The following is a 15,717-nucleotide window of genomic DNA, read 5'->3' as shown; positions in this document are numbered from 1 at the left end:
GGGCCCTGGGACTGTGGGGACAGAGGAGCGGGGCACAACGAGATAAATGAGGAACATAAAGTCAAACAGAGAAGAGAAGGGTAAGCGATAGCTCAAGAAAGGTGGTGTGGGGGTGAAATAGGAGCATTGCGCGTGAGGCCCAGGAAGTGGATCCTCATCCGCGCCAGCAGAGATTCATGGGTGTGCCTGTATTGCAATGACCATTTCATGCACAGTACTAAGGCCCAAATGTATTAAGCCTTAACTAATAAAGTGGATACGGATAAAGAGATAAATGACCAGCCAACCAGCTCCTAACTGCCATGTCATAGGCTGTGATTGAAAAATGACAGTTAGGAGCTGATTGGCTGGACATTTATCATTCTTTATCCGTATCCACTTTCTCTTGTTAAGGTTTAATAAATTTTGGCCTAAGTGTCCAACATGACCTGGGCTGACTGCTGTGCCCGTCTGTGCCGCCCCGCGCCGACTGCTGTGCCCGTCTGTCCCGCGTCGACTGCTGTGCCCGTCTGCTCCAAGCTGCAGTGAATTAGTGATTTAAATCTGGCTCCAACACTTTCAGCCTGGTTCCTAGATTTTAGAAAAATTTGTCAGTCATGGTAAACAATCCATGGCAGAAATGGGCCCTACACACTGGGCGATATTACTGAAAGATATGAACAATCTCGTTCATTAATGAACGAGATACCGTTCTTATCTTTCAGTGTGGAGGCATCAACCGCACTCGTTCATCGTTGGTGCCCCGTCACTTGTGCATGCAGGCCAATATGGACGATCTCGCCATAATTGCATGCACTGTTATGGAGCCGGGTGACGGGGGGAGTGAAGAAACTTCACCCCCCTTCCCACCACCGGGTCGCCCGTCTGCCGTATCAGCGGTCGGACAGCCCGGCGGCGGGTCGCGCAGTGTGTAGTGCCCATAACTTTTCTAAATAGTCGTAAATAACCACAGTTGCTCTCCTAATAGAGCAGCTGTGGTTTACCACTGCAGAATGTAACTTAAACAGAAAAATCATCAGGCCAACACATGAACCAATCAACCATGCCACCAAAATAACACATCTGTCCATTATTGTTTATTATTATGCCGTGACTTAAAAAATAGCAAAAATTGGTTTTATTTAAAGATGTAAAATAAATCATATCAAAGCCTAATAACTTTAGATTGTTAACGTTAGAAAGCATTAAAACATGGTTTATGAAGGTCTCTAATGTATATCAATGTTTCAAAGTAATAATATAAGCAGGATTCAATTTTTTTTCATAAAAACATTAATACCAAAAAACCTAGTTTAAAAAAAACCTGTTCGGTTCTGCAGTACAACAGCCAACATGACTTATGCTACAATTATCTTTCATTCATGACACAATTCAGTGACTGGAGTGCAAAATAAACATACATACTGGCATTATAAATGAGGATTATTGTATTAAATCTGCCAATATGAGGTAGCAGCAAATCCATTCACCAGGCACCAAGTGACATCACCGAGGCCACATACGTTTCTGTGATGTCACTAGGTCCTATTAACAGGCTGAATATTGGCTCAGACCAAAAAAAAAAAAACACCCACCCCCAACCAATACAGCATATGTTCCCTGTGGCTCTCCGTCAGGTTCCCTGTGGCTCTCCGTCAGGTTGCAGATAGGAAGTGAGATGGGCACTCGGTATAAAGCTTCTAAAAATGTGTCATTTGTTTAATGTTTTTGGTATAAAGCACCTTTTCTCTTGGGCTTAGTGGTCCTTTCACTGCAAATATTACATACAGCATGTAGAGCACATATGGAACAGAACATATATATGCATTTTCACACGCAGTCTGCTTGGGATAAAGTAATACAGATCTCTTAATTTGATATTAGCGACCATGCATAGATCAATGGAACATAGGGGAGTCATTCCGAGTTGATCGTAGCTGTGCTAAATTTAGCACAGCTACGATCACTCACACTGACATGCGGGGGGGGGGGGGGGACCAGCACAGGGTTAATTCGCCCCGCATGTCAGTGCCGCCCCCCCCACACACACACACACACACAAGTGCAAAGGCATCGCACAGCGGTGATGCCTTTGCATTTCAAGAGTAGCTCCCGGCCAGCGCAGCTTTAGCGTGCTGGCCTAGAGCTACTCATCGCTCCCGGGCCCGCAGCGGCTGCGTGTGACGTCACGCAGCCGCTGCGGTTTGCCCCCCGTTCGGTCCGGCCACGACTGCGTTGGCCGGACCGCTCCCACAAAACGGCGGCCAAACAGCCCCCTCCCGCCCAGTGATTGCCTCTGCCTGTCAATCAGGCAGAGGCGATCGCAGCCCTGCTACGGCCTTCGGCTGTCTGGCATGCGCCGGCACGCTACGGCGCCAGCGCATGCGCAGTAGGGACCCGTTCACTTGGCTGCGACAAAAAGCAGCGAGCGGGACAGAATGACCCCCAGAGCCCCTAGTGGTAAACGCCTGTATTACAATATAAAACCTCTCGGAGAGGGGGAGAAGCATTCTAAGGGCCTAATTCAGACCTGATCGCTAGGCTGCGTTTTCATACAGCCTGCAATCAGGTCTGAACTGCACATACGTATGCACCGCAATGCGCAGGCGCGTCGGTCCACAGCGACGGGATGGTGCGGGAAAAAGCGATCGTAAGGTGACTTACAGGAAGAGGGCGTTTGTGGGTGGCAACTGACTGTTTTTAAGGAGTATCCGGAGAAACGCAGGAGGGACCAGGCGTTTGAAGGGAGGGATTCTGACGTCAGCTCCGGCCCCGATCATCGCACTGAAAGAGTAAGTCTTGGGCTGTGCAGATACTAGCTCTCCTGCACATGCAATCGCACCCCTGCACAGCGACTACCCTCTCCCCCGTAGGCGGCGACTACCTGATCGCAGGGATGCAAAAAAACGCACCCTAGCGATCAGGTCTGATTTAAGCCCTATATGCGGTATATGCTTTCTTACAATGATTAGGTTTCTCTCTAAAGCCAACAGAAGCACACAACACTGGGAGACAATAAACATTGCACGGGATATGGAATATACCAGCTTCATATCTGATCACACACTCCGGGCGTAGCTGGAAATAACTGCTTACTGTACCGCAGCCGCCTGCACAGGAAAAACACAAGACACCTATCTGCTTTCCTGCATGGAACGGAGCAGAAATGAACCCACTGGGATAAACATCTACTTACTCAGGATATCCAAAAATAGGACGATACATCACAACACGCAGACTGGCCCCAGTGATCAGTGGCTGAAGTACTCTCGCACGTGGGCAAGCCAGCCAATGTTGGTGTAAGGTGGGCACCTTCAGATCGCTTTTACTAACACGGCTTCTTAGGACCTGATTGATAGAGGCGGAGCTATCACCGGGCGCTGCGATACCACATGGGAGAAGTGATGAAGCGATAAGGGAAGAGGAAAAGGATTCTAACAATCATAATACCCCAGGAACATAACGCCACCGATCGTCAGCTCATTAGCACACCATATAAACCACCCACAAATTACTGTAAATATAACTTTTGACGGACGGTCTTTTAATAAAATCCGGTAACTTAAAAAAAAAAATGTAACATAGCTTTCAAGAATAAAGGACTTATTTGAAACCCAGAAATTGCTTAAAAAACAACAACAACAACAACAACAACAACAACCCACAGCTTTTAAACTAAAATGTAATTGAATTTGCCATCCACACCCTGGCTACACCCTGCAGTACAGCAAGGCGGTCTATGGATCTATCACACTGAATCATGGCAGAACTGAATGCAGGGTGTGTACCTATGGTGCAAAGATAAATCCAGCGGCTACTCCTTTCTGTGCTGCCATATCCTTTCCCCCAGTATTCAGCGGCACGGCCTAGTGATTACAGGAGGAAGCCAGCAGAGACGGACACCTAAAGTCTATCGCCAGCATGATAACAGTCTGACCCTCTCTGACATACATCAGCCGAGCATGTTGTGCTGTAATTAGCTGCAAGGCTCACACCAATTGGCGTTTATTACAAGCTTATTACAAGCCAGTAAACCGGTCTGACACCAGAAGCCATTGAGTAGCATTCGCTTTGCGTTACGGCTATGAGAATGCATGCTATGCCTTATTTTATGTCTGCGGTCACCGTTCTCTCCAAAGTGGTCATACATGCTAGTAACAAACGTGTTTCCATGCCACACACGTTAACCATTAACATACTGAGTAGGCAGCATAAAAACAGCCATACTCTAATGCACAGTTCAGGTTATACAGGACAGTGACTACAGACTAAGGTGGCAATACAATGCTCCGCAATGTGCGGGACTGCGCCTTCAGGGCTCTGATGGAAAATAAGAATTTACTTACCGATAATTCTATTTCTCGGAGTCCGTAGTGGATGCTGGGGTTCCTGAAAGGACCATGGGGAATAGCGGCTCCGCAGGAGACAGGGCACAAAAAAGTAAAGCTTTTACCAGATCAGGTGGTGTGCACTGGCTCCTCCCCCTATGACCCTCCTCCAGACTCCAGTTAGGTACTGTGCCCGGACGAGCGTACACAATAAGGGAGGCAATTTGAATCCCGGGTAAGACTCATACCAGCCACACCAATCACACCGTACAACTTGTGATCTAAACCCAGTTAACAGTATGATAACAGAAAGAGCCTCTTAAAGATGGCTCCTTAACAATATAACCCGAATTTGTTAACAATAACTATGTACAGTATTGCAGATAATCCGCACTTGGGATGGGCGCCCAGCATCCACTACGGACTCCGAGAAATAGAATTATCGGTAAGTAAATTCTTATTTTCTCTATCGTCCTAAGTGGATGCTGGGGTTCCTGAAAGGACCATGGGGATTATACCAAAGCTCCCAAACGGGCGGGAGAGTGCGGATGACTCTGCAGCACCGAATGAGAGAATTCCAAGTCCTCTTTTGCCAGGGTATCAAATTTGTAGAATTTTACAAACGTGTTTTCCCCCGACCACGTAGCTGCTCGGCAGAATTGTAATGCCGAGACCCCTCGGGCAGCCGCCCAAGATGAGCCCACCTTCCTTGTGGAATGGGCCTTAACAGATTTAGGCTGTGGCAGGCCTGCCACAGAATGAGCAAGTTGAATTGTGTTACAAATCCAACGAGCAATCGTCTGCTTAGAAGCAGGGGCACCCAACTTGTTGGGTGCATATAGTATCAACAGCGAGTCAGATTTTCTGACTTCAGCCGTCCTTGAAATGTATATTTTTAAGGCTCTGACAACGTCCAACAACTTGGAGTCCTCCAAGTCGCCAGTGGCCGCAGGCACCACAATAGGTTGGTTCAGGTGAAACGCTGATACCACCTTAGGGAGAAAATGCGGACGAGTCCTCAGTTCTGCCCTATCCGAATGGAAGATTAGATAAGGGCTTTTATAAGATAAAGCCGCCAATTCAGATACTCTCCTGGCGGAAGCCAGGGCCAGTAACATAGTCACTTTCCATGTGAGATATTTAAAATCCACCTTTTTCAATGGTTCAAACCAATGGGATTTGAGGAAATCTAAAACTACATTTAGATCCCACGGTGCCACCGGAGGCACCACAGGAGGCTGTATATGCAGTACTCCTTTAACAAAAGTCTGTACCTCAGGAACTGAGGCCAATTCTTTTTGGAAGAATATTGACAGGGCCGAAATTTGAACCTTAATAGATCTCAATTTGAGACCCATAGACAATCCTGATTGTAGGAAATGTAGGAAACGACCCAGTTGAAATTCCTCCGTCGGAACACTCCGATCCTCGCACCACGCGACATATTTTCGCCAAATGCGGTGATAATGTTTCGCGGTGACTTCCTTCCTTGCCTTAATCAAGGTAGGAATGACTTCTTCTGGAATGCCTTTCCCTTTTAGGATCTGGCGTTCAACCGCCATGCCGTCAAACGCAGCCGCGGTAAGTCTTGAAAGAGACAGGGACCCTGTTGTAGCAGGTCCCTTCTCAGAAGCAGAGGGCACGGGTCGTCCGTGACCAACTCTTGAAGTTCCGGGTACCAAGTCCTTCTTGGCCAATCCGGAGCCACTAGTATTGTTCTTACTCCTCCTCACCGTATAATCTTCAATACCCTTGGTATGAGAGGCAGAGGAGGAAACACATATACTGATTTGTACACCCAAGGTGTTACCAGTGCGTCCACAGCTATTGCCTGTGGATCTCTTGACCTGGCGCAATACTTGTCCAGTTTCTTGTTGAGGCGAGACGCCATCATGTCTACCATTGGTCTTTCCCAACAGTTTACTAGCATGTGGAAGACTTCTGGATGAAGACCCCCCTCTCCCGGGTGAATATCGTGTCTGCTGAGGAAGTCTGCTTCCCAGTTGTCCACGCCCGGGAAGAACACTGCTGACAGTGCTATTACGTGATTCTCCGCCCAGCGAAGAATCTTGGTAGCTTCTGCCATTGCACTCCTGCTTCTTGTGCCGCCCTGTCTGTTTACATGGGCGACCGCCGTGATGTTGTCCGACTGAATCAACACCGGTTTTCCTTGCAGGAGTGGTTCCGCCTGGCTTAGAGCATTTTAGATTGCTCTTAGTACCAGAATGTTTATGTGAAGAGACTTTTCCAGGTTCGTCCATACCCCCTGGAAGTTTCTTCCTTGTGTGACTGCTCCCCAACCTCTCAGGCTGGCGTCCGTGGTCACCAGGATCAAATCCTGTATGCCGAATCTGCGGCCCTCCAATAGATGAGCCTTTTGCAACCACCACAGAAGATATACCCTTGTCCTTGGCGACAGGGTTATTCGCAGGTGCATCTGAGGATGCGACCCTGACCATTTGTCCAACAGATCCCTTTGGAAAATTCTTGCATGGAATCTGCCGAATGGAATTGCTTCGTAAAAAGCCACCATTTTTCCCAGGACTCTTGTGCATTGATGTACAGACACCTTTCCTGGTTTTAGGAGGTTCCTGACAGGTCGGATAACTCCTTGGCTTTTTCCTCGGGAAGAAAAACCTTTTTCTGAACCGTGTCCAGAATCATCCCTAGGAACAGCAGACGTATCGTCGGAAAACAGCTGCGATTCTTGGAATATTTAGAATCCAGTCGTGCCGTCGAAGAACTACTTTAGATAGTGCTCTTCCGACCTCCAACTGTTCTCTGGAACTTGCCCTTTTTAGGTCGTGCAAGTAAGGGATAATTTAGATGCCTTTTTTCTTTGAAGAAACATCTTTTCGGCCATTACCTTGGTAAAAAGGCCCGGGGTGCCGTGGATAATTCAAACGGCATCGTCTGAAACTGATATTGACAGTTCTGTACCACGAACCAGAGGTACCCTTGATGAGAAGGACAAAATTTGGACATGGAGGTAATCCTTGATGTCCAGGGACACCATATAGTCCCCTTTTTTCCGGTTCGCTATCACTGCTCTGAGTGACTTTATCTCGATTTGAACCTTTTATGTAAGTGTTCAAAACATTTTAGATTTAGACTATGTGTCACCAAGCCGTCTGGCTTCAGTACCACAATATAGTGTGGAAAAATAATACCCTTTTCCTTGTCGTAGGATGGGTACTTTGATTATCACCTGCTGGATATACAGCTTGTGAATTGTTTCCAATGCTGCCTCCCTGTCGGAGGGAGCCGTTGGTAAAGCAGACTTCAGGAACCTGCGAGGAGAAGATGTCTCGACTCTCCAATCTTTACCCCTGGGATAATACTCGTACGATCTAGGGGTCAACTTGCGAGTGATCCCACTGCGCCCTGAGACTCTTGAGACTACCCCCCCACCTTGAGTCCGCTTGCACGGCCCCAGCGTCATGCTGAGGACTTGGCAGACGCGGTGGAGGGCTTCTTTTCCTGGGAAAGGGCTGCCTGCTGCAGTCTACTTCCCTTACCTCTATGTCTGGGCAGATATGACTGGCCTTTTGCCTGCATGCCCTCATGGGAAAGGAAAGATTGAGGCTGAAAAGACGGTGTCTTTTTTAGCTGAGATGTAACTTGGGGTAAAAAAGGTTGGATTTCCCAGCTGTTGCTGTGGTCCCCAGGTCCGATGGACCGACCCCCAAATAACTCCTTCCCTTTATACAGCAATACTTCCATCTGCCGTATGGGATCTGTATCACCTGACCACTGTCGTGTCCCTGACATCTTCTGGGAGATATGGACAACGCACTTATCTTGATGCCAGAGAGCAAATATCCCTCTGTGCATCTCACATACATATATATAGAATGCATCCTATTAAATGCTGTACATGAATAAAATATTTTCAGTCAGGGAATCCGACCAAGCCAACCCAGCACTGCATCTCCAGGCTGATGGCGATCGCTGGTCGCAGTATAACCACCGTATGTGTGTATATACTTTTTAGGATATTTTTCCAGCTTCCTATCAGCTGGCTCCTTGAGGGCGGCCGTATCTGGAGACGGTAACGCCACTTGATAAGCGTGTGAGCGCCTTATCACCCTAAGGGGTGTTTCCCAACGTACCCTAATTTCTGGCGGGAAAGGGTATAACGCCAATATTTGCTATCGGGGTAACCCTACGCATCATCACACACTTCATTTTATTTTATCTGATTCAGGAAAAACTACAGGTAGTTTTTTCACTCCCACATAATACCCTTTCTTGTGGTACTTGTAGTATCAGAAACACGTAACACCTCCTTCATTGCCCTTAACGTGTGGCCCTAATGAGAAATACGTTTGTTTATTCACCGTCGACACTGTATTCAGTGTCCGTGTCTGTGTCTGTGTCGACCGACTGAGGTAAATGGGCGTTTTTTTAAAAACCCCTGACGGTGTTTCTGAGACGCCTGGACCGGTCCTAATAGATTGTCGGCCGTCTCATGTCGTCAACCGACCTTGCAGCGTGTTGACATTCTCACGTAATTCTCTAAATAAGCCATCCATTCCGGTGTCGACTCCCTAGAGAGTGACATCACCATTACAGGCAATTTCTCCGCCTCCTCACCAACATCGTCCTCATACATGTCGACACACACGTACCGACACAGCACACACACCGGGAATGCTCTGACAGAGGACAGGACCCACTAGCCCTTTGGGGAGACAGAGGGAGAGTCTGCCAGCACACACCAAAAACGCTATAATTATATAGGGACAACCTTATATAAGTGTTTCTCCCTTATAGCATCTTTTATATATATACAATATCGCCAAAATCAGTGCCCCCCCTCTCTGTTTTAACCCTGTTTCTGTAGTGCAGTGCAGGGGAGAGCCTGGGAGCCTTCTCTCCAGCTTTTCTGTGAGAGAAAATGGCGCTGTGTGCTGAGGAGATAGGCCCCGCCCCTTTTTCGGCGGGCTCGTCTCCCGCTATTTTTGAAGTTAGGCAGGGGTTAAATATCTCCATATAGCCTCTGTGGGCTATATGTGAGGTATTTTTTGCCTCTAATAAGGTTTTTATTTGCCTCTCAGAGCGCCCCCCCCAGCGCTCTGCACCCTCAGTGACTGTTGTGTGAAGTGTGCTGAGAGGAAAATGGCGCACAGCTGCAGTGCTGTGCGCTACCTTTATGAAGACTCAGGAGTCTTCAGCCGCCGATTTTGGACCTCTTCTCTCTTCAGCGTCTGCAAGGGGGCCGGCGGCGCGGCTCCGGTGACCATCCAGGCTGTACCTGTGATCGTCCCTCTGGAGCTAGTGTCCAGTAGCCAAGCAGCAAATCCACTCTGCACGCAGGTGAGTTCACTACTTCTCCCCTAAGTCCCTCGTTGCAGTGATCCTGTTGCCAGCAGGACTCACTGTAAAGTAAAAAACCTAAGCTAAACTTTCTCTAAGCAGCTCTTTAGGAGAGCCACCTAGATTGCACCCTTCTCGTTCGGGCACAAAATCTAACTGGAGTCTGGAGGAGGGTCATAGGGGGAGGAGCCAGTGCACACCACCTGATCTGGTAAAAGCTTTACTTTTTTGTGCCCTGTCTCCTGCGGAGCCGCTATTCCCCATGGTCCTTTCAGGAACCCCAGCATCCACTTAGGACGATAGAGAAAGTCTTGTTTATGTCACCAGCTGCTGGGAAAGCGGTATGAACGCCGGCAACACAGGGCCACCAATACCAATTAACATGACCCCCAAAGGGCAATTGCTAAACACCAATGTAACTTGTACCTTACACACCAACATTACTCTTACCACAACATCACTGGGAGACAATTCAGTCTGCAAGGCAAACATGTCCACACAGAAACAAGTTCAATAAAAAGGACCGCCTAACATACAAGTTTATATCAGTAAGCTTCATATGACATTCATGAATATGCTAGAGCGACAAGCAGGACATTGTATGGGGTATGTCGGCAACACTATGCCAACAGGGTTAAAATGCAACTTAAATCATTATAAGGGTATCGGCTGTATAATGGTAAACATGCTGCTTTACCAGTTCACACTGCTGACATCATTAAAATGCTGCATTTTAACGTTGTCGGCATAGTGCTACCAACATACTCCTGCTGACACGGCTGTAGCGAGGTATGTGCGGGCATTGCAGTCACATAGGGCACAGGGACATGAAGGTGGCACAATCGCTGCCCCACGGATCCTGCATTTGGCTTGCAAACCCCGGAGACTCTGGACAGCCATGCTGTACTTCCTGGTGCCAACCACTCAACGTCATGTCATGTGATATGGGGCATGGCCAATAAATGGTGCAAAACCACCCATCTTCAGTGCTGCCTGCCGATCTCCTGCTTGTCAAGGTCCTAAATGATAATCAGATGAATGTGTGTGGGCCTCAGATTGTCAGACATCCCATATAATGACGTGTGTGGGCTTCCGCTAGCTGCGTTACAGGTTACAGAAAGCAGAATCCTGAGCACTTGTCTCTGATGAGCTGAAAGTAAAAAGTCTCTTCATTCAAGAGAACAATCTGCTTTGAAAAATGAGCAAAAATAAGATGCTTTCCCCCAGCTCCCACCGTCCCGCACACACACCATATTTCCCGTAACTCCCTGGTTACGGCACTAACGCGCTGCACGTACACCTGCCTGTGAGTGGCCGACACTTCCCGAGCAGAAGAGAGGGACGCCAGGGAGATGTACAGAAGCACCCTCATACACTTATCAAGGCTCCTTCATCTATATAAAGGCACAGGCACACTTGGTAACTATATAGCTATAGGTGAAGTATTATATAAATGCATGTGAGTATAGGAAAAACAAGAAACATTTGCACAACTCCCCAGATCCGCCACATAGGAAAACACAGCAGCGACCCGATTTGCTTCTACCTCTGAATCAGGGCCTGTGCCTGTGATAAAGCTGACAATACAGCATTCTGCAATCTTCCGCCATTACTCCAGTGACAGAGCTGAGTCTATATGTGACACCTGAGAACAGCACAGGCAGCATGTCTGCTCTCACTCCCAGTAACCTGACACAGAACAGAGTATGGGTAAGAGACACACACAGCACTGGGCACTGTACATGTATGTACCCCTATCATGTCCCACACAACGCTTCATGTAAAGTGCTGCAGAGGGGAAAAGCTGCTGTAACATAGCAAGCTCAGCTCACTGACTTTTACGTGGAGACTTACTAAGCGTTGTTTTATAAAAGCAAACTGGTCACAGCATTGAGCGTTGGGTTTAAAACATCAACAGCAATAGCTGCCAACCAAGCCTGAATTATCATTTATGAAAGTTGCCGATTGAAATCCAGCACTGAAAGTAACCAATCAGAAATGATAAACTGGCGTTAGTAACACTACCCTCAGGCTCCGACGGATGTAGGAATCATTACACGGATATACTTCTGTGTCAGCTTGCAGCAGGGTGCAGTGACATTTATAGGGATTGTTACAGCAGCAGCCAGCTGTGTCCTCGGAGCTGATCTCTCGTCTAACAGGGCGAAATCACATAATAGTGGGAAAAATGACAGTACAATAGCAGCACCCAGACGTCACTTCAATCTGCCAAGGCCAATAAGATGGCCTCCCATCCCACCAACCCCACACCAATCCTACTCACCAGTTCCCACACCTCTGCCGTCACGCCGACCCCACTCGCCAGCTTCCCCCCAGCCACATCGACCCCACTCAAAAGCTTCCCTCCAGCCAAGCCGACCCCACTCGCCAACTTCCCCAGCCAAGCCGATCCCACTCGCCAACTTCCCTCAGCCAAGCCTACCCCACTCGCCAACTTCCCTCAGCCAAGCCGACCCACTCGCCAACTTCCCTCAGCCAAGCCGACCCACTCGCCAACTTCCCTCAGCCACGCCGACCCCACTCGCCAACTTCCCTCAGCCTCACCAACTTCCCTCAGCCACGCCAACCCCACTCGCCAACTTCCCCCAGCCAAGCCGACCCCACTCGCCAACTCCCCCCAGTCACGCCAACCCCACTCACCAACTTACCCCAGCCAAGCCGACCCCACTCACCAACTTCCCCCCAGCCACGCCGAACACACTCACCAACTTCCCCCAGCCACGCCGAACACACTCGCCAGCTTCCCCCAGCCACGCCGAACACACTCGCCAGCTTCCCCCAGCCACGCCGAACACACTCGCCAGCTTCCCCCAGCCACGCCGACCCCACTCGCCAGCTTCCCCCCAGCCACATCGACCCCACTCAAAAGCTTCCCTCCAGCCAAGCCGACCCCACTCGCCAACTTCCCCAGCCAAGCCTACCCCACTCGCCAACTTCCCTCAGCCAAGCCGACCCACTCGCCAACTTCCCTCAGCCACGCCGACCCCACTCGCCACCTTCCCTCAGCCACGCCGACCCCACTCGCCAACTTCCCTCAGCCTCGCCAACCCCACTCGCCAACTTCCCCCAGCCAAGCCGACCCCACTAGCCAACTTCCCCCAGTCACGCCAACCCCACTCACCAACTTACCCCAGCCAAGCCGACCCCACTCACCAACTTCCCCCCAGCCACGCCGAACACACTCACCAGCTTCCCCCCAGCCACGCCGAACACACTCACCAACTTCCCTCAGCCACGCCAACCCAACTCACCAAACTCCATGCCTCCCTTCCGACAGACCCATTCAGCAGCTCCCACCCCTCTCCCATCAAACCTATCTTCCAACCAACCCTACTCACAAGCCTTTCTCGTCCCACCAACCCCACTCAACAATTATCACACCAATCCCACTCACCACGCCTTTCCCGTACCATCGACGCCGCTCACTAGCTTCCTCGCCTCTCCTGTGCCACTGATCACACTCACGGGTTCCCACGCTTCTCCCGTGCCGTCAACCCCACCCACAAGTTCCCATAATGTATCTCTCCCGTGACACGGACCCAATCACAAGTTCCCATGCCGCCAACCCCACTCATAAGCTCCCACGCCTCTCACATGCCACAGATCTGATTATCCTGTTCTAGCCAACCCAGTGCACCAGCTCCCATGTCTCCACCATCCGACCAACACCCTGCACAAGTGCTCCCACGCCTCCACTGTTGCCCTTGCCTTATGCGCATGCCTCCACAATACCACTGGACCAGCACACCAGCTCCCACACCTCCGCCATTCTACCAAACTCTGCAACCCCATGCCTTCTACTGTCCAACCGCGCCGCGCACACCAGCTCCCACACCTCCACCATCCAAACGGCACCGTACACCAATTCCCACACTCCCAAGTGAGCTCTGCGCACCAGCTTCCGGCAAAATGACCCCGGTGACACAAACCCACCTGTCCCCCTTGTCAACACAAACACCTCACTTTCCCTTTGCCCCTTGCTCCAACCCCCCCAAGTCACACAGGCAGACCCCTCGCTCCCCCTTCTACTCCCGGACACATAGGCAGACCCCTCGGTCCCACTTCTACTCCCGGTCACACAGGCAGACTCCTCACTCCCCCTTCTACCCCCAGTCACGCAGACAGACCCCTCACTCCACCCAGTCACACAGCCAGACCCCTCGCTCCCCCTTCATCCACCCGGTCACACAGGCAGACCCCCTCGCTCCCCCTTCTAACCCCAGTCACACAGGCAGACCCCTCGCTCCCCCTTCTAACCCCAGTCACACAGGCAGACCCCTCGCTCCCCCTTCTAACCCCAGTCACACAGGCAGACCCCTCGCTCCCCCTTCTAACCCCAGTCACACAGGCAGACCCCTCGCTCCCCCTTCTACCCCCGGTCACACAGGCAGACCCCTCACTCCCCCCAGTCACACAGGCAGACCCCTCGCTCCCCCTTCATTCACCCGGTCACACAGGCAGACCCCCTCGCTCCCCCTTCATCCCCCGGTCACAAAGGCAGACCCCTTGCTCCCCCCGTCACAAAGGCAGACCCCTCGCTCCCCCTTCTAAGCCTGGTAACATAGGCAGACCGCTCGCTCCCCCTTCTAACCCCAGTCACACAGGCAGACCCCTCGCTCCACCTTCTACCCCCGGTCACACAGGCAGACCCCTCGCTCCCTTCTACCCCCGGTCACACAGGCAGACCCCTCGCTCCCCCTTCTACCCCCAGTCACACAGGCAGACCCCTCGCTCCCCCCGGTCACACAGACAAACCCCCTCGCTCCCCCTTCTACCCCCGGTCACACAGGCAGACCCCTCACTCCCCCCAGTCACACAGCCAGACCCCTCGCTCCCCCTTCATTCACCCGGTCACACAGGCAGACCCCTTTATCCCCCCGTCACAAAGGCAGACCCCTCGCTCCCCCTTCTAACCCTGGTCACACAGACAGTCCCCTCGCTCCCCCTTCTAACCCCAGTCACACAGGCAGACCCCTCGCTCCCCCGGTCACACAGACAAACCCCCTCGCTCCCCCTTCTACCCCCGGTCACACAGGCAGACCCCTCCCTCCCCCCAGTCACACAGCCAGACCCCTCGCTCCCCCTTCATTCACCCGGTCACACAGGCAGACCCCTTTATCCCCCCGTCACAAAGGCAGACCCCTCGCTCCCCCTTCTAACCCTGGTCACACAGACAGTCCCCTCGCTCCCCCTTCTAACCCCAGTCACACAGGCAGACCCCTCTCTCCCCCTTCTACGCCCGTCACACAGACAGACCCCTCGCTCCCCCCGGTCACACAGACAGATAGAGAGACCCCTCACTCTCCCCAGTCACACAGACAGTCCCCTCACTTCCCATTCTCCCCCCGGTCACACAGGCCCCTCTCTCCTCCCGGATAGACGGCCTCCTCTGCCCCCGGTCACACGGACACTCACCGCAGTGTGGGCCCGATGCAGGCGGTCTCCGTGCTCTCTATCTCCCGCAGGATCCGCTCATGTTCGGCTGCTGTCTCCAGTTCCGCCATGTCTGCGGCACTGGGGAACCGCCCCTCTGCTCCGTCACCGCGTAGCTGCCAGTGCTCTGCTACGTCACCACGTACGTGCGTCACCAGCGCGCTGCATCCTGGGAGTTGTAGTTCCTGCAGTTCATCTGTGCTGCTGTGACAGTGGAGTGGATCATATAATGTGTAATGCTCCAATAACTTTAGATCTTAAGAGGCCAAGATCAAACATGTCACCTGTATAACCTTCTGTGACCGGATGACCTCACTATGGGGGTGATTCAGACCTGATTGTAGATGTGCTAAAATTAGCACATCTACAATCAGCTTCCCTGACAACTGCCCCGCATGTCAGGCCCTACCCCCCATCCCCACCCCCGCAGAAGTACTAAAGCATCGCACAGCGACGTTGATTTTGTACTTCAGGAGTAGCTCCCTACCAGCACAGCTCCTGCGCGCTTGCAGGGAGATACCCGTCGCTGCTTGGGTCGCAGTGGTTGGGCAACGGTCCGGGCACGCCTGCATTGCCTGGACCACGCCCCTAAACAGCGACCAAATGCCGCCGGCCCGCCTCCTCCTGCCAAGCGACC

General features: G+C 51.3%; 1 protein-coding gene across 2 annotated transcripts in view; it reads right to left on the bottom strand.

The window, feature by feature from the left end:
- The window catches only part of EXOC6B (exocyst complex component 6B), a 395,920-nt gene extending 380,681 nt beyond the window's left edge, over nucleotides 1–15,239 (bottom strand). The window contains exon 1 of one of the 2 annotated variants that reach the window (XM_063925254.1): nucleotides 15,063–15,239. In XM_063925254.1, coding sequence (XP_063781324.1) covers nucleotides 15,063–15,151 — 89 coding nt within the window. In that variant the 5' untranslated portion in view covers nucleotides 15,152–15,239. The remainder of the gene's footprint in view (nucleotides 1–15,062) is intronic. The other variant, XM_063925260.1, reaches the window with a different exon arrangement.
- Nucleotides 15,240–15,717: the final 478 nt, after the last annotated feature.

This window comes from Pseudophryne corroboree, chromosome 1 (assembly GCF_028390025.1).
Source record: "Pseudophryne corroboree isolate aPseCor3 chromosome 1, aPseCor3.hap2, whole genome shotgun sequence".
Taxonomy (NCBI): Eukaryota; Metazoa; Chordata; class Amphibia; order Anura; family Myobatrachidae; genus Pseudophryne; species Pseudophryne corroboree.
This window is presented reverse-complemented; position numbering and strand designations above follow the sequence as displayed.